Genomic DNA, 20,104 nt, shown 5'->3' on the forward strand with positions numbered 1-20,104 from the left:
CAGAAACCTAGATGAAGAGAAATACATTTACACAACATTTAAGATTCTGCAGATGACTGGGTCAAAGATTTAAATGACTCTATCCTACAACATTATTTTTGTTTTCTTCAGGCATTAATTGTTTTCTGTATCCTGAATTAGTTCTAACAGCATTGGACATTTTTATTCAAACGCATCAGCTGGATACATCATCTGTCCAGCCATCCACTAGGCAAACAGGAAGCATGCAAAATGGCAGTCTGTCCAGTGAGAGATAGCAGGTGAAACCATTACAACAATATGATATAGATGTACAGAGACCAGAGCTGATTAAGGTCATAAGTGAAACAAGATCTCTTGTGAATAACAGGAGAATAGTATGTAAGGTTTATGGGATTATTAATAACAGTAAAACGTAGATTTGTTTGCAAATTTACTTTTGGCAAAGGTTAACAGTTAGACTAATAACAGAGGAACAGTAGCTAGAAATAGGGTTCATAGGTTCATAGACTAGTACTAGGCTAACTGCCCTTGCGAGCCATTTTAAGCCTAGCCAATTAACCCTTGTGAGACTCAAACCCTGCACCTTGTGCTTGCAAGGCAAACACCTTAACCATTAGGCCACCCTCTGCGGAGGACTCCTAGGTATTTCAGTAAATAAAGGATGTTGAGAATATTCACATGGAAGTGTCTTCACAAATACTTTTACACTCAGGACAGTCCATGTAAAATGATTTCAAGAACAGATCATGCATGTCAACAATGTAACCAGGACAAGATCAGAGACTAGAAACATTTTTTTTGTGGAATTGCCCTATACTAGTTAAATTTCAGGAATTAATGATTGTTTATTTTATTTGTTGACATTTCTTTACCAGAAAAGTATAACTGGATAATTTTATCCATTTTCAGAGGTGGCCCGGGAGAAAAGCTACACAAATAAAATAAAAGTAAGTGCGCATACATAGGTTGACATCATATTACAATATACAACAAATCATAAAATCTGAAGTTGTTGTTTTCATTTGCTCTTCAGCCTGTGGGACTCGGATCCAGCACAGCCACATTTTCTACCATCACATTCGAGCTCCAAGCTCCTCCCCTACTCACAATGCCCCCTGTCTCTCTCCTTCCCTCAGATCTCATTTGCCACACGTCTAGCTAGCATCATGGTCTGTTGCGCCAGGGTTCCTGGTGAGTAATTGTTTGAAAATGTTTGTCTTTTTCTACTTCTTTCTGTGTCTTTTCTTAATCTCCTTTTTCTTTAGTGTACCCCTACCCTTGCATTCAGGCATTGGTCTTCCCCATCTGTAAAAAAAAATAAAATAAAAAAAAAAGGTCTTTCTTTCCCCTTTTTTTCCTCCTTCCTATCTGTGATAGTATGTTTGTGTGTGGGTGTTTGGTTACCATACCATGGCTGAGACCCCGAGACCAGGGTTCAGGAAATGAACAGGGTGTGGGCAGAAGCTTCCCCCTTCTGACGGCCACACTCTGTGTGTGGTGTGCTTAGGAGCTCCCCACTTAGACACCTCCTGCTCGATCTGCCCGGGATTCAACCCCCGTGCATGGATCGACAGGAGAAACAAGTTGATCCTCAGGGGCCTCCTTCCTCCTCCTTCCACGGCAGCCCCTGCTTCAACTTTGACTGCTGCTCCTTCTTCCTCCGCTCCAGCATTTGGGACTCAACTTCCCATTGTGAGTTCTGGGGAACTGGAAGAAGCACAAGCATAAGCACCGAGACAGGCCTAGGAAGCGGTGCCATGACCGCTCTTCCTTGGCTGGGCCTCCGGCCAAGTCTCGCCTGGCTTCCAGTCTGGGCTCTCCTCGTCTCTGATCACCATGCTTTTCCTGAAAGCCAGAGATTTCTCGAGGTCAGTCCCCATTATTGCCCTCTCCCTGATGCCACTGTAAGCCAGTTTCTGTGGCTTCTTCCTCCCACTCCACCCACAGCCTCTCCAAAGCCAAGGTGGGCAGGATGATGTGGAAATTCATCCAAACCCAGATCCAGATGGGAGTCTTGCCTACCCCCTCCCCCTCCTGAGCTGGGAGCATGCAATCTGGCTTTATCTCCATTACTCATTCACTGATCCATTCTTGGGTCTGAAGCCTCTTGGCGTTGATGGTTCGGCTGTGATGGTACCTGGTACCTCGATGCCGACCATTGCCCTGAGTGGCTCGGCTCCGACAAGCTCGGAGTCGTCTGGCTCTCAGAGCCGTAACCTTGACACTGGATCCAAAGTGGTGGTGTCAGGTCCAGGGCTTTTGGAGTCAGCTGTGCCTCTCAGAGTCTTGGCACCAGGAGGGCTCAGCTTTGGCTGATGCAGAGCTATGGATCCAACCTTGGCCCCAGCTTTCAGGATCCATTCTCCTCCTGCTTTCGACAAGGTGAAGTGGGTCCTCTCAGTTAGGTCAAGTCCCTTGATGCTATTGGCCTCAGAGCCCATCCTGGGTCCCTCTTTTTCTGGTCCAGATTCTGCCATCCTGCCCCCTCAGGGGACAACCTGTTGCCTCTCTACCCCAGAGAGTTCCTCCATTTGGACAGCCAGACCTCCCGATGAGGTTCCTTGGAAGCATATGTGTAAAAGGAGGCACTAGGACTCCCCACCAGAGTCCCCTCACATAAGACACCGATGTGGAGGGAAGGGGAAGGTTTTCCCTGGTCACCCCTGAAAGATGTCTCCTTTGGAGACATCATGGAAATCCTTCGCCAACGTCGGGGGGTGGTCTGTCCAAAAACCAATCTGGATGAGTATTTCTGGAAGCATTTGGCACAGGACCTTCTACCTCCTGGGTGTCCCCTCCCATTAATCCACTTGTGGATTTAGTGACATTTCGAGCATGGAAGGAGACCGACATGGTGGAGCCCATTCCTAAATGCCCCAATAGTTTTAAGTGTGCCATTGGACAAACAGCACTGATCTAATGGGTCCCCAGTTGATTCCATGGTGGTGGTGGTGGCCACCAAGAAAGAGCTCACTCAGGAGAGCTCTACATTCCATCCACCAGACCAAGTGTCCCAAGCAATGGACCACTTTGGCATGCAGGTCTATGCTTCAGCCATGTTTGTTGTATGTGCGCTGACCTATACGGCACATGTGTTCAGACTTCAGCGAGACCTGGTCAGGGAAGTTGCTGAGTCTTGCCCCATGTTGGCGGATGAGCACCACTATGCAGCTCCTGTCCCATGCTACCGAAAGCACTGCTAGAGTGGCCAGTGCAGGCATTGCCATCAGGCATCACGCCTGGCTCCAGCTTTGTGCATTCTCTGAGCCCTTCAAGGCATCCTTCACTAATGTCCCATATGATGGTTCCACTCTTTTTGGAAAGACCGTAAGAGACATGTTGGTTCAGAACGAGAAAGACAGGAAGACCTTGTTTGCCATCGGGATCTGCTTCTCAGTCCCTCAACGATCCTTTTGCCGAAATCAGTGAGGGGCGAAGATGTGGTTCCGGGAGTCTCAGGGCTATCCCCGTGACGCTCATGATTCACCCTCCCCCAGAGGCAGAGGAGGATATGATAGGAGCTGCCCTCATGGCAGAGGGGGTCCAAGAAACCAGGGATCATGGGATTCTTTCCTGGACCGACCCACACAGCAGCCGACTGCTTGTCGCTGGAGGCATTCGGGGGATGCCTTTCTCTACACCCAACAACCTGGGAGTCAATTACAGATGATCGTTGGGTGTTGCAAATCATACCCAGAGGATATTCAGTTCCATTCATCCAAAGACTAATCCCACCCAAACACCTCCCAGACATTCCACTCGAGCAAAGGGAGGAAGCAGCACTGGAAATTTCCAAGCTGCTCAAAAAATGAGTCATCCAGCCCGTCCCCCCCATCCCCCCCCCCCCACCGACCAGTCCGGATTAGGTATCTATTTCAGCTTCTTTTTATTGCCAAAGAAGATGGGGGACTTAAGACCATTCTGGATCTTTCAACCCTAAACCTGTTGGTTGCCAGGACAAAATTCTGGATGGTCACTCTCCAAGCCATTCTGGCCTTTCTGCAGAAGAACAACTGGATGTGCTCAGTGGACCACTAGAATATGTACTATCACATCAAAATGGACAGGTGCTTTCGGAGGTTCGTCCGCTTTCAGCTGGGCCCAACCACTACCAGTTCAGAGCACTACCCTTTGGTCTCACCACCACAGGGTGTTCACCAACGTGATGCCGTGGTGGCAGCTCACCTACGGCTGCAGGGATTCCAGGTCTTCCTCCACCTGGGACGATCCCCCCCCCCAGGCATCGCGTCTACCAAGCCAGGGATCTCCTTTCCAAACTGCCCATCAGGTGGGCATAACCATAAATCTCACCAAGTCCCTATTGGATCCCATACAAACTCTGGACTTTATTGAAGCTCATTTAGACACCATTCAGAGCAAGGTTTTTCTGATCCCGGACAGACTTCAGTCCCTCATACATCATGTGTCATACATTGTTCAGACCCAATTTCCCCCTGCGGAATCAGTTCTTCAGGCATTGGGGTCCATGGCAGCCACAATTACACTCATCTCCATGGCTCGTCTGCTTATGAGGGTTCTCCAACAGACTGTAGCAGTCCAGTGGTCCTTACTAGATGTACCCTTATCCCATCTAGTTCTCGTGTCTCGAGTCTGCAGAAATTCGCTTCTGTGGTGGATACAATCCCCGGATCTTCTTCGGGGTTGTCCCTTTATCCTTCTGACCATGGTGACCATGGATGCCTCCCTACTCAGGTGGGGGGTATTGCATGAGAAGGACAGTCCAAGACACGTGGTCTTCCCCGGAGACCAAACTGCATATCAATATCCTGGAGATGAGGGCAGTGCTACTGGAGTTGCAAGCTCTTCATGACCATCTTCCCAAGGGACAATTACTATCCAGGTAGACAACATATTTGTAGTCTGGTACATCAAAAATGGGAGAACCAGGTCTTATCCCCTTTGTCACAAAGCCATGAGATTGTGGGAGTACGTGATCTCCACTGGCCGGTTTCTGGTGGCAACGCACAGTCCGGGGAGGTCCAACATCCTGGCGGATAGGCTCAGCAGATCTATTCTGATGCCTTATGAGTGGTCTCTCTCTGAATCCTTTAGTAGTAGAACAGATCTTCCTAAAGTGGGTTCAGCTTTGCTGCAGTCTCTTTGCATCTCCTTCCAACTAGAAGTGCAGTAAGTATTTCTCTCTGAACCCCCCTCCGGGGGAGCCCGCAAGAGATGCTCTGGTTCAGGCTTGGCCCTTCAGTCTCCTGTATGCTTATCCTCCACTTCACCTGATCTCAAATTTCATTCAGAAAGCTCGATGGCTGGGGAGTTTAGTGATCCTTATTGCCCACTTCTGGCCATGCCAAGTGTGGTTCCCCTCTCTGTGGTCTCATGTAGTGCATCCTCCTTGGACATTAGATTCAGTTCTGGATCTGATCTCACATCCCACATCCAGATCTAGTCAGTCTGAAGCTTACAGCTTGGCTGCTTCAGTTCCAGTGATAGCTAGGACTCCCGGGCTGTCTTCTCCAGTTAAGAAGATTTTGGTAGCAGCCCACAAATCGTTCACTAGGAAATTTTACTCCAGTAAGTGGAAACATTACTCACTATGGGTGACCCAACATGATCTGGATCCTTTCACTGCTCCAGTTCCTGTTATTCTGGAATTTTTGGCAGATGTATTTCATCAGGGTGCCATTTTCTGTACGGTCAAGGTTCAGCTAGCAGCTATTTCCAATTTTCATATAGGAGACAATTCGGCTTCCCTAGCTTCTTCTAAGCTTTGTAAAGCCTTTTTGAAAGGTACCTCTTTGCTTCTGCCTTCAATCAAGGACCCCATGCCACCTTGGGGATCTTACTCTAGTTCTACAAGCTTTGGTTTCTTCCCCCTTTGAACCTGCAGCTACGGTGGATTTACAATTTCCTGTCTTGGAAGACAGCCTTTCTTGTAGCTATCATTTCAGCCAAAAGAGTGTTGGAGATTCAGGCCTTATCTATTAAGCCTCCATCTATGGTATTCCACAAAGATAGGGTCTCCTTATGCACGAACCCTTACTTTCTCCCGAAAGTGGCTTCAGAATCCAGCATTAATCAGGTTATCAATCTCCCTGTTTTCTTCACCAATTTTCAGAATAAAGGAGAGTATAAATTGCATTTGCTTGATGTTCATTGGCAGTTGCGTTTTTATTTGCACAGAACAAAGTCCTTTCGCAAGTTGGATCAACTTTTTTTCTTTTGCTAAGCTTTTCCTAGTGAAACCAGTGTCAAAGGTGACTATTGCTCATTGGATCTCCCAGTGCATAGTTCGAGCATATACAGCCAAAAGCTTATCTCCTCCTGGTCAAATTAAGGCACATTCTACTAGGTCTATGGCTACTTCAGTGGTGTTTTGGTCTAGGGTTTCCTTGGATGATATTTGTTCTGCAGCTACTTGGGTATCTTTGCACACATTTATTTCCCCTTATAAGTTGGACCTCCTGTCCAGAGGCAGGGTATCCTTTGGCTCTGCCGTGCTTCAGAATATCCTTCCATGAGGACCTCCCAGGGTCTTGTGGTAGCTGGGGACACTGTCCCACAGCTTGAAGAGCAAATGAAAGCAACAACTTCAGATAAAGAAGTTATGTACTCACCATAACATTTCATCTGAGTTGTTGCTTTTCATTTGTCTTCAACAATCCCACCCTCCCTCCCTCTTTCCTCCTTCCTGCCTTTTGCAGGCTGTGTTTTATTGGGTGGATAAGACGCAGCATTTTTCTGGCAAGCCTTTGTCTCCCCTATGGGGCTTCCAAGTTACTAATACTAATGTGTTAGGTTTATGGTTAGGCCCAAAGTGTTGTGGTCAGCAGCAAACTCGATCTGAGGGGAGGAGGGAGATGGGGCATTATGGGTAGGGGAGGAGCTTGGAGCTTTGATCTGTTGCTAGAAAATGCAGTCATGTCAGATCCGAGTCCCACAATTTGAAGACAAATGAAAAGCAACAACTCAGATGGAACATTATGGTGAGTGTATTACTTCTCTTTAATATAAATACTAATATACATGACATGTCGAATAATACACATATACCATCACTGAAACAAAATAAATACAATATCATGCAGCATTGAAGCATGTTGACATGTTACAAGTGCGAAAGTTTATTACTCGTTCATAAAGCAGATAGGAACACTGAAACAGTTCACTTATAGAGAACTCTGCAACACTTTTCCAGTGTTTCAACTGCATCCAGAGGCATCCAAGTTAACCTAAGAATATTTTCTTGAGTAACTGCAGGTGCACTTGCTTTATGCAGTGATAACTACTTTTTGAGCATTTATTTAATTTTGTGGCAAAAATAGTAATTTCTCAGTTTGTTGGCTTTTCTGTTGTGTGTGCCTCCAAATTTCTTTGCGAAGGGCAAATTAGCCAGGGACTTCGTTTTTTGTTCTTTAATTTGCACTTCAGAACTGATTTTGCTGTGCTTTTACATTAACAATTTCCAGGATCAGACATCTTGTAGCAGAAGGTGTTTACTTGGGTACTCTGAGTTGAAAAGCAGAAGAGGAAGCTCAAAGTGTGGTTGTTTATTGACTAGAAGGCATAGGAGTCGATTTACTTACTTTATTTCCTACAAATCAGGCAAGTTACAATGCTCTTTGTTCACTTACAGAGAACTCTGCAAAGCTCCTTCAGTGTTTCAACTGTATCCATTGCCATCCAAGCTATGAGAAGAATATTTTCTTGACTGACTGTACTTTTGCTTGCTTTATACAGTGATCACTGCTGTTTATCAGCATTTTTAAACCATTTATTTAATTTTGTGGCCAAAGTAGTATTTTTTGTTTTTTTGGTGTTTCTATTCTGTGTGCCTCCAAATTTCTTTGCAGAAAGGAGAATTGAGCCAGTGACTTAGTTGTTTGTTGTTTAATCTGTGCTTGAGAGCTGCTTTTGCTGTACTTTTACATTAAGAAATTCCCAGATCAAAAATGATGTGGCAGAAGGTGTTTACATGGTCTCTCTGAGTTGAGAAGTACTGCAGGAAGCTCAGATTGTGGTCCTTTATTGGCTAGAGGGCAGAGGAGTCATGTTTTCAAGATTTTTTCTCTGTTGGAAATCAGGCAAGCTTGTGCAGACCTGCCCACTGTCCAGCTATAGTTAGCATTGCCCTGTATAGTAGCAAATACCTAGTGAGTAAAATTTACTTATAAAGTTGGGAATAGATCTGAAACCTGTTAAACAGTGTGACATTATGCAGAAGTAACCCTAGAGCAGCTAGCTTGTGCATCAAATAGCACTACCATGTCCTAGCATTTTATAACATCTTGCCTTTAACCCCAGAGACTAGTTTGCATACTGAACAGCATTACCATATCCTAGCACCATAAAACATCTTGCTCTTAACCCCAGAAACCACCCTAGGAGATTCCTGTTAAAGCCCAATCCTTAGTCATAAACAGCCAACACTACAGGACCAGACAACATAGATATTTAATTTCCAAATGTCTCGGTGGCCAGCTTGGTAGATTTGGGCACTCTAAGGCAATGTAGCAATTGTCTCATGTCCTCCGTAATCATTAAAGAAAATAACACAGTATGTGAGAGATGTAAATTTCCAGCTTCCTTGGAGGCAAAAACCTCTCACACAAACAGCGTTGTCGGGAATACCCACACTACATCCCTCACATATACCATTCACCACACAGACAAATCTCAAAAACTTCTAAAGACAACTAACGGCAACACTGCTCCTCAGCAATCACTAAAACACACTCCAAAAGCAAAACCAAATATCTAACTGAAGCCTACACCCACTGGTCATCCAAGTGCAAAGCCCATAAGACAAGCATTCACTTTACCTAATACTCTTGTCATTGAGAGTCCATTGTGTGATTTACAGATGCCCCACTCACCAGGTTAGACAAGGAGAAGGTAATGGTTAGTTGTCTGTCTGGAACCAGGATCCGCAGTATCATGCACACACTCAGGTTACTCCACTCCAGGTACCAGTATGATTCCATCATAGCTCATGTGGTTGTCAATGACCTGAGACATACCTATGTGTCACACACAGGTATGAGCCTTGCACTGGGCAGCATTCTGCCTTCACCAAGGATGATGCCACAGTGTGAACATAAAATCATAAATTGATTTTAATAATTGTCATAGTTTCTGGTGTCACTTTTGTCAAGCTTAGGTTGAATCTGTCACACCCCCTAGGATTTTGGTTATTTGCTAAAACTTTATCCACCCCTTAGAGCCTTTTTTAGGCAGTGCCAAAAAGACAGAAATTTTAACATAGTGAAAAAGTCTATAAGCAACCTTAAGATGCTACTGCTTAGTACACGGAGCCTAAATAAAAAAACCTCCACACCCTTCAAGTTGTGTTAGTCTGGAGAATGTAGACGTCTGTGCCATGACCAAGAACTGGTTTAAAGCTGTAGAAAGTTCTCTGGAAGTGCAAGGCTACAGTGCCTTCTACACATTTAGACCAACAACAGCACAGACTAGGGCCAAAGGTGGATGTGTCTCGATCTACATTAGCAACAAACATAAATCCACATATAACAAGAAGGCTGAGGTTTTCATTTAGATGCTTTAATACATAGAAACACATCAGGATGGATAGCAGAAGCATTAAATGTGAACTAACTAGTTAAGAGACAGACCTTACATACATACATACATACATACATACATGCTTACTTCTCAACTGCTTACTACAAAATGGCAGACAGGCTCACACATGCTCAGTGTTTGTACACTTGTGCAAACCCTTGGATAGCTTCTTAAAGGTATATACAGACATATCGATCTACACCATCCAACCAATAACCCTATTCATGGGTGACTTTACCTCTTTATAAACTGGGAAATGTGTGTTGCCTCAAACTCACAGGCACAGCATTTCCTGAACTTATCAACAAAAACACCCTTGAATACATAGTGCACGCTACAACCATAGGATCAAACATACTGGGTTTGGTGCTCACCAACATGGAAGAGCATTGTCTCCCCCACCCCCCATGTCTTGTCTTCACTATTGAGGTTGGATTACAAAGCTGTCTCATTTAAAGTAAAAATCAACCCAGAAAATCCAGCTAAACCAGTAACCAGAACTATTCAAAGGCAAACTGCATCCTATTAAGAGACTGTTTGTCAAACTTCAAGGCTTCCCCCAACCCTGGCACCATAGTTACCTATGCAGAATTATTCACAGAGTCAGTATACAAACTTGTAAATGGCTTCATAGAGGCTGTAGTAATTAAGCCCCCCCCCCCAAAAAAAAAACAAAACAAAAACATTAAAAAGTAGATAGCAAATGTTGGAGGTGTGGCGGGGAAGAAAGAGGTAATGGGAACATATTTTTGCGAGTGCAGTGAGCTGGCAGACTTTAAGGATTTCCTGCAGGATGCATTGTCGGAGATGCTGGGTGGGCAGTTTGGTATGACGAGGGAGATGATTTTTCTGAGCTTTGATACAAAATCGGAATTTCTTAGACATGATAAGGCCTTGCTGTCTCTAATTATGGTGGCTGCCAAAAAAAAAAACAGTTACTAGAAAATGAAACTCAAAATCTAAATCAACTATATTAGAAGTAGTGAATATAGTAACATAGATGAAACAACTGGAACTGAGAGCTTTAGAAAAAGGTAGAAGCAAACTACATAGGAAAAAAATTGGAATTGTGGGAACAATACATACAGGGGAGGAATGAGGTTTAAAAGAAGGCTGGACTTAAATGAGGTATGTAATGTTTGACTGAAAATGATTGGGTAGATTATAAGTGATGTGTAATGTTTTCAGCTGGGAGTGTGCCAATATGGTTTGTGATGTAAAATGCAACTAGGATTGTGTCAGCGTGGTTTGTTTTCATTTATATAAATGTATGATTGCTTATGTCATAAGTGATGGTTAAATAAAGATGTTTCTTGTTTAAAAATAGAAGTCCACATGCAAGTGAAGTGAATGGCTGTAAAATATATCACTCTCAGTCTCCAAAGAATTGGTTCCTTGTTCCAAACCACGATAAGCTGCCTACAGGTCTTCCCAACGTAGAACGCTGTACAGGAAATGCAACGGGCCAAATAAACTACATATGTACTAATACAACTTGTATCTGTGGTGAACACATACACTACTGGGTGTTGAAAGTCTTTCCTGTCATCTATAAAATGACACTGATTACAATTATTACAAGGTTGTTCCCTCACCATCATATTCCTAGTTAGTGGTCTATTACACAGCTTACTTTTCAGCAAGAACAGGTTAATTGAGGGGTATGATCCGAAGGATATAATGAAACATATGATGGAAGTGGATGCAATAAGAGAAGGTTCAAACCTTACTTCTCAGCAAGAAAAGAGGATATTAGGTTATGCCATCCGTTAGCACAGGATGTCTTAAGGTTTCCATTATTTTATACCAGGGATGTAAACAAGATCACAGACATCGTTAGACAGCATTGGCAGTTGTTGAATTTAGATGAAAGTCTGAGTAAGTTGGTGGGAGAAGGTCCACGGTTTACATATAAGAATAAACAGAACTTGAAAAGTAAAGACCTGTAGGCAGCTCAGGGAACATTTATATGCAGTCAGAACTGGATCTGACAGTAATGCATTAGCGAAACATATTAAAATAATGGGAGCTGAGCATGAGTTTGTATTTAGTGTACTGCAACAATTAAAGACCAATATTAGGGAGGGATGTAGATACTTGCCTTTTAGAATGTGAACTTAAATGGATTATTAGGCTCAGGGCAGATAAAATCCCTGGCATTAATGACAAGGTGCAAGTGAAACCTGCCCTTAAGAGGAAGAGGATTTTTAGACCATAGTATTTGCTCACCACTAAGGGTTAACTTAGGAAAGGTGTGCCCTCATTTAATGATGTCATTTCTAGTTGTTTTAATTTGAACCAATTGGGTTTGATTTCATTGTATTTAAATGTTTTTACTGACTATGCACTTTGTAGTTTGATAAATTACTGACAGTGCTAGCATACAATAAATCTTTTTTACTGGAATTGTTCGTGTTGGTGTTCTTATCGTGGTTTGGAACAAGGAACCAATTCTTTGGAGACTGAGAGTGATATATTTTACAGCCATTCACTTCACTTGCATGTGGACTTCTATTTTTGACTTTTTATTTCAAGTTGCAGTGAAGTTAATCTGTTTGGTGGTTTGTGTTGGCTGTTTTAATGTTTCTTGTTTAAAATGAATAAATAAACCTCACTGGTAGAATCCTCACCTAAACAGTGTATGTAATAAAAGAAGAAAAGTAAACTCATGGCCAATATCAGGAAAATTAACTCCCTTCATGAAAAGTGCTTTCTTATACAACTAAACAAGAAGCTAAGAGGTGTAATTAAGTCCAACAAGGCCAACTATAAGATCAGGATAGTCTTGCAGTCTAAGGACAATCAGAAAACCTTCTTCAGTTATGTCCAGAATCTTAGAGGTAACATGCCACAGTGTGCTGAACTGTTGGTGAAGGATACCACCTACACTGATCAGGATGACATAGCAAATCTACTGGCTAATAAATTCAGCTCCAACTTCATCCCCACTCTGCCCAATTCCACCAGGTGAAATCCCCTCCAACATACTTCTCTCAGCTATCATCAGGGACCAGGTGCTGGCATCCCCTGCTAAACCAAAAAACACTGCCTCCATGGGTCATGACAACATCCCAAGATGTCTCCTGAGCAGTCTGAAACACGATACAGCCTGACCACTTGAAGCATTCTTCAACTACAGCCTCGAAATGGGCTATAGATAACTACAACAGTCATTCCCCTCGACAAGGATGGACCATCAACTGATCCAGCGAACTACAGGCCATCAGTCTAACATGCCTAGTATGCAAAGCCATTGAAAAAATTAATATGGAAATGATAACTATGACATTGGCAACGTACAGACACTGGACCATCCCAACTTGACTTTAAGGAAAAGTCATCTCTCCTTAACCTGGTAGACATCTTTGAGAGCCTCACCAAGGAGCTAGATCAGGGTAAAACTGTGCATATTGTGTATCTTGACCTGGCTAAGTCATATGAGACAATACCCCACTTAGGCATTGTTGACAAGCTGTCTGAGCTAGGCATAAACCCTTACATAACTTGCTGAATGGCTGATTGGCTCACAGACATAACCCAAGAAATCAGGATGAGTGAGACCATTTCCACCAAGAGAATGGCCATCAGTGGAGCACCCCACGGCTCTGTGCTAGGCCTGCTCCTGTTTGATATTTACTTCTCAGAAGTCAAGGCTAAGATTAAAGGCCTGTGTCTCACTAAGTTCGCAGATGACTGTAAATTGGGAGCTATTATCGATCCCATCCCAAGAAGCAATCATCTTGTAAGTGGGTTTAACACAGACAAAGGACTGGTGCCACAGCTGTGGCCAAAAACTCAATGACAAAAATTGCATTATAATACCCTTTAGGAAACTGTCAATCCAGGTTAATTACTCCATTGAAAAAATGCCCCTATGAGTCGACCCAGTAGTAAGGGATATGGGAACATATGCAGACAGCAGTCTGACCAACATGTAGCTATGATGATAAAAAAATCATTCTATGGCTCCCATGTTATAGGTAAGGGTAATGCATCCAGCTCCAAGGAAGTTGTAGTGCCACACTACTTTGCCCTTATCAGACCTGTCATTGAATACAGTGCCCCCTTTGGCATGTATTTAACCAGACATTTGGAATGCGCTCAAACGTTTCTCACCAGGAGAACTAAGGGCATATGATTACGCTGTCTTACACTGATCACCAAAAGGTTCTGTCTCTGTATTCATTCTCCTACAGGCTGCTATAAGGGGATCTTTTTCTGGCTTACAGAGCTTCCTCAGTCCCAGCCCTGATGGATTTGTTGCACATTTGCAAAGCAAACACCACTAGATACACTATATCCAGGGATCTAAACTTAATTTGTGATACAAACAGAATGTGCTGGACAGACAGATATGGTCCCAAAGAATCATCCCCACACTATGGAATAGGCTCCCTAACTATTGAAATGAAACCGTTGACAGTTGGATGGGAAATCATAACTTTATCCCCAGTCTTGCTCCCATGTCGCTTATGGATGGGTCCAGTGTCTGTAGTAAGCTACGTGCTTACTAACATGCCCTCCCCTACACCCCACGATACTTGGGACCCAAATAGTTTGGTGTGCATGGCTAGGCTTGTAAGGGTCCTAGTGGTTGTTAGCCTAGTTACAACCTATAAACCTGTGGAGGGGGAGGGAGGTAATAAATGGAGTAAATATTGGAGGCAAGAGAAATAAAAAGTAAAACCAAGAGTAAGAGAAATAAAAAGTAAAACCAAGAGTAAGAGAAATACAAAGTAAAACCAAGAGTAAGAGAAATAAAAAGTAAAACCAAGAGTAAGAGAAATAAAAAGTAAAACCAAGAGTAAGAGAAATAAAAAGTAAAACCAAGAGTAAGAGAAATAAAAAGTAAAACCAAGAGTAAGAGAAATACAAAGTAAAACCAAGAGTAAGAGAAATACAAAGTAAAACCAAGAGTAAGAGAAATACAAAGTAAAACCAAGAGTAAGAGAAATAAAAACAAGGAAAAGGAGAACTGAAAGTACTAGTCAGGAGAGCGGAACGTGCAAAGCCAGGAGTCAGAGATGAACTCTTAATTGCAGCTTAAATAAATGAATATTCTGTTTTGCCCTGATTGGTACAGGAATTGTATTCATGACTTTTGCTTCACAGTGTGAGTATAGACTTTGACAGTAGTTTTTGTAAGGCTTATAGATTTTTGTCAGAAGATCGAAGGTGGTGGAGAATTGTACTTATAGCTGGGGAGGAAGTGGAATTAAATATCATTTTTGTATGTTAACAGAAATTGGGTTAAATTTAGTTGATGGGGTAATTCTGACCTGTTGGCTTACAAGTGACTCTTATAGGAGGTAACTCCTTTTTTTTTTTTAAGCTGGACAGGAGAGATAAAAGAACCAAGTCATACCAGGCCAGTAGTTGGCTTGGTACTGTTGATAGCTAAAAAATAAAAACTTACTACAAAAAAATGGAAAACGAGTGGATCCCAAACTAGAGGATCTTGTAATGTTAATGATTAGTTTTAAGGAACAGTAGATCCAGCCTGCAAGGTAGTGATCCACTGCACGGTGTATGAGGACTGCACTTTTCATTTTGTTACTCTGAAAATAAAAGTGTATTGTGTTATTGAAAGAGCTTGGATTTTGCTTATAGCGCACTCTAGAGTTGAGAAGACTGCATTGTAAATAGTAAGTAAATATTGCAGGAAGAAATATCCAGGGAATTGTTATGGCAAGGTTTGTATAGCCCTAGGGCCGATAGCCTAGTACCTACCTATGAACCTATGAAGATCCTTCTGATTTCAATCCATGACAATCTGAAGCTACGGTAGATGTAGGTTGTTTTGCTGGCTGCATGTAGGTTCTGTTTGTTCCACTTGTACCTCTGGTATGGGAGCTAGAGGGCCTTCAAGGAGTGGATTTATGGTCAGCTTTCATGTTTTGGACAGTGGACACGAGGTATTGTGCTAGCATTCTGGTGGCAAGATACAGGCATTGCCAGAAGGGGACTGCAGCATGCATTCATAATGGGGCACATGAGCTTCCACACATACATCAGTATATGCTGTGTACCAATGAAAAGTGAGAGGATAAGTAAAATAAAAAATTCCTGGCCTTGCAGTGTGATGATAGCCATGGTGTTATACTGTCAGACGTTCATCTCTAGATGGAGTAAAAAAAAAAAAGTATCAGAGGTGCTTGAGCTTTGCAAATGTTTAACAAGAACATGTTCATGAACTAATAAGTGGATGAATAAATAAATACACCAAACATAAACTTCATTATTTTGTGCTGATCACCACTATGTCCTAATGTGTCGTATAGCAACTTTACAGAGTAATATCCAAATGCCATATAAACATATGCAGAGACCCTTGAGTTTATTTTCTCTGGTGCAACCTGAAGCAAAATTGCTTAACTGTAAGCTTCTTCCATACCATTTGTTTCACCATATGAAAATGTTCTTAGGCTGTGTGTGCTATCTTCTCACCATTTCTTACTGTCTGAGTTTTATATGTGATGTGTATATCTCACTTCATTGATTGTTATTAGTTGATTTCACTATTGAATATACCTGGCTGTCCAAAAGAAATATAAAGGTTATAAATCTCAGATCTCACTTGCTCTTAAAAATGTCCTCCCCTATTTCTAAAATCCTGCAGTACTGTAACAAACTATCAGGAGGCCCTGAAGAGAATATGGTAGACATTAACTCCTTTAATGTACTCAGAAAATAATTGGAATACTTCCTCTTCAATAACACCTCTAACATCTGTTATAGAATGGGTGCAGTTACCCAATTCTTCCACCTTCAGTCTCATATTTTAGTCTCTCATGTACACCATTGTTTGGATATACTCACCCACTTTTAAAGAAACATCCAGGATTTAAACCATATACAAGATGTACCTAAGCACAACTGATTTCTCCTTCACTCTGTCGGTGGTGGTATCCCTTTACTTACTCTTTTAATGACAGTTTCTCGTCTCCTTTTTAGTGATTGTTTCAGACTGAATTTGTGCTATATGTGTACTGATTCCTTTCTTGTCATACTGCATGCTGTAGTACTAATTTTGTATTCTGTATTTCATTGTATTTTATATTTTAAGCTCTCAGGCTGAACCTTAAGCAGTTGAAAGTAACGTTTTTCCTATCCCAGTTAAATTTAAATAAATAAGTAAATGTTATGAATTGTAAAAATAAAAAGAGGTAAACAATGGTAGCGAAATTGAAACAAAATGGATTGGTAAGAAATATATGTATTAATCATTATTTTTTGTAGGAATAATATCTGCTGTACAAGTAATGAAACCAGTTTTTTTATTAACAGAATAGAAACCATATGTTGTTAGTAAAAAAAAAAGCATGAGATTTTAAGACCTGTCTAATCTGAGATGAAACCATTGTTTACCATGCCATTTATATTGTTGGACCCACTCTTGCTGCATTGCTGAAATGTAAGTCTGTGTATCTGATGTGGGGATATAACATGCAGCCTTTTGAAGTTCCTTCATCTTTAGTGAGTGTGAAGCATTTTGAGCTACTGGGATCTGCATATTTCATTTTCCACTCCTATTTTTTGATTTGCAACATATGGTCATTTCCAGAAGGCCAGTCAGGATTAATTTCCTGCAGTGCACTGTATCCCTCTCACAGGCATTGTCCTCCTTTAAATATCAGCTTCGGTATCACCTTTGTTTTCTTGATCACCTGTGACTTATTAAGCATGTTTCGATCTGACTGAATGTTGAGCTGCTCACTATCAGTTCTGAGTGTCCATGTCTGTCTTAGCATTGACCTGCACTTTGTCATTGTTCTTCCCTCCTTCCTTCCATATCTCTTGTCATCCTCCTGTTTAGCACTGTCAGGTGCATGCCATCCCTGTTTTCTAGTATGTCCATTCTTTTCCTCTTTCTAGAGCACACCTTCTCCTGTTTTTCATATTCCTTCTTACTGCACATTAAGCTACTTCCAGGGATCAGAGGGTGGTCCTGCTGACCCCCGGGTTCATTTAGCCTGAATGCTTTAGGAACCAGTTGGTGAAGGCACCAAGGGATAGGGCTGAGTAACTGATGTCCAGCTGAGGATGGCGATGAGTATTTGATGTGCATTCACCCATCACGGGTGAGAGAGAGACATGCCTAGGCCCAGTGCATGGGAATTACCTAGTCATGATTGGTTGATGCTGCCAGAGGAATTGCTGATTTCTAAGCTGTGTAGACATAGCCTTTTTTGTTGTGGACCATTGTAGCCAGTGATTATTGTTTGGGTGCATGCAACAGTCATCCTGCATTGCAGGTGCTGCCTCACAGGTGAGTTACTAGCCAGCAAGCTAGAGTATAAAAATACCTAGCTAGCCACAGGTAACAGCCTCAAAATTCATGACATTATTTGTTTTTGGTGAGGAGGCCTGTAGGATCTGTTGGGGTAAATGCAGGACCAAATGAGCATGTGGAGGTGGGGGCTGGAGGGAGGCAATGACTGCAAAACTGGTTTGCAGTAACCCCTGAACCCATCTTGTATAGTGCCTTCTTCTGAGCCTTTCAGCTTCCTCATGTGTGTGTATTAATTAGCTGTTTGCCTGTGTACATTTTGGTGTCACTAACGGTTCATCTCTTTAATTAGTCTCCATTATTCTTAGTATTGTGTGTCCTTGTCCTACATATCTTCATGTATGCAGCTGACTTAATAACTACACAAAAATATATTAATCAGTATTATTTAAAGTCAGTAAATAAAGGATTAGTGCTCAATAAATTCATTTATGTTTTTTTTTCTTTTTAGGTACCTGCATGTCCCAATGCATCTTTCACTGACCTGGCTGAAATAGTTTCTAGGATTGAGCCTGCAAAAGTAAATGTGGTTGATGGTGAGTACCTATAATATAAGCCAGTTACCCAAGTCTCAGGTATGCAGTGTAATGAATCTAATGATCCGATGTTGTCAGTTTTCATCTGATTCAACTTGTGGGTTGTCGGATCCAGTTAAATTTGACATCAGCGCCTTATTATACCAGACAATTGCGTCTAAGAGCTCTGACTCCTTCCTACCCACAATTCCCTCCTCACAGCTGATTTACCTCAGGTCTCATTTACTGCCTGTTAGACCAGATGTGTCTTTTGAGAGCTCCAGCGCATTCATGATAAATAAAAGATATTTTTCCTTAAAATCTTTACTTCACCCTTAAGATAGTTGTTAGTTTTTTCTTACAACTAAGGATTAGTATAGATAGGATGCTAGGTATTTTAGAAAGCTCCTTTTCAGAAAATTTCTTCTAGTGTTAGAACTTTCTAATAGGTTTTATGTATTCTTGATTTTATGAAGATACTAGTGTAGATAGTGGTAAACTATTAGTACAGTGCGCCTTTTTTAGATTATTCTCTGTCTCTCCCTCACTATATATATATATATATATATATATATATATATATATATATATACACACACACACACATGCACATTTTCCCTAATTGTGTGTGTGTGTGTGTGTGTGTGTGTATATATATATATATATATATATATATATATATATATATATATATATATGCGTGTGTGTGTATATATTTATCCAACTTTGTCCTCATTGTTCAATAGTATTCGAAGTGCAGTTTGTTATTGCAGATTTTCTAAGTGTAATAAGTTTGTTCTAATGTCAGAAAAGTCCACTGGTTTCAGAAAGTGTTCACAGAAAAATGGTCTGCTAAGGAGAATACCCAACACAGTGTGAAGAAACTAATTTGTTTCTTGGGTAATAAAAACTGGTCTATATCAGCATTTCAAATACTGAAAACGCCAAATGCAATTTAATCGAACTGAAACGTTCGAAATCTCAAAACAGCGAACTGACGGGACATCGATTTCTTTCCCAGGGAAAGAAATCTGTGTTCCATGCAAATAAAAATAATTCTTCAATACTTTAAACACTGATAGAAGTGGGGGGCTTCACCCCTCACCCCCCAATGTGGGGGGGGGCTGTGCCCCCCACACCCCCCTACTTAAATATACCAACTCTGAGACCACACCACAGTGGAGGAAATAGCAAACTCCAATGATGGCTTACTGATTTCTTTCCCTGGGAAAGAAATCGATGTTCCGTCAGTTCGCTGTTCTGAGATTCCGAACGTTTCAGTTTGATTAAATTAAATTTGGTGTTTTCAACATTCGAAATGCTGATAGGAACCCATAAAAACAGTAACAAAGACTAGTTAATGTACCAAAAATATTTTATAAGAATTCGCCAACCAAAATCAACCTGTTTTTATTTTATTCTTGTGGAATAAATATGTTTGGGATGCTTTTGGCATTCTTTGACTGATATTTGCAATTTCTGCTGGTTTTGGTTGGTGAATTGTTATGAAACATTTTTGTTACCTTAATCAGTCTTTGTTACTGTTTTTATTATCCAACAAACACATTCATTTTTTTCACACTGTGTTGGGTATTCTTGGCAGACCATTTTTCTGTGATTACAACTTTGGGTGTTGGTTTGCCTAACACCCTTATCTTGTCCATTCAAAAAGTGTTCAGCATGAGGACACAGTATGCCCCCCCCAAGACTCCCAGTCCCTCTGTGTTTATTGTTTAGGTCCTTCCCATTTACAGAATATTTG

General features: G+C 41.7%; 1 protein-coding gene across 1 annotated transcript in view; it reads left to right on the forward strand.

Moving 5' to 3' along the window:
• Positions 1 to 20,104, forward strand: part of PNPLA7 (patatin like phospholipase domain containing 7) — a gene marked incomplete in the record, with an annotated part of 4,152,928 nt that overhangs the window by 3,962,678 nt on the left and 170,146 nt on the right. The window contains 1 exon segment of the mRNA XM_044064320.1: positions 18,279 to 18,363. Coding sequence (XP_043920255.1) covers positions 18,279 to 18,363 — 85 coding nt within the window.

The sequence above is a fragment of the Protopterus annectens genome, chromosome 2.part2 (assembly GCF_019279795.1).
Source record: "Protopterus annectens isolate FY-2018-M chromosome 2.part2, PAN1.0, whole genome shotgun sequence".
Classification (NCBI taxonomy): domain Eukaryota; kingdom Metazoa; phylum Chordata; order Ceratodontiformes; family Protopteridae; genus Protopterus; species Protopterus annectens.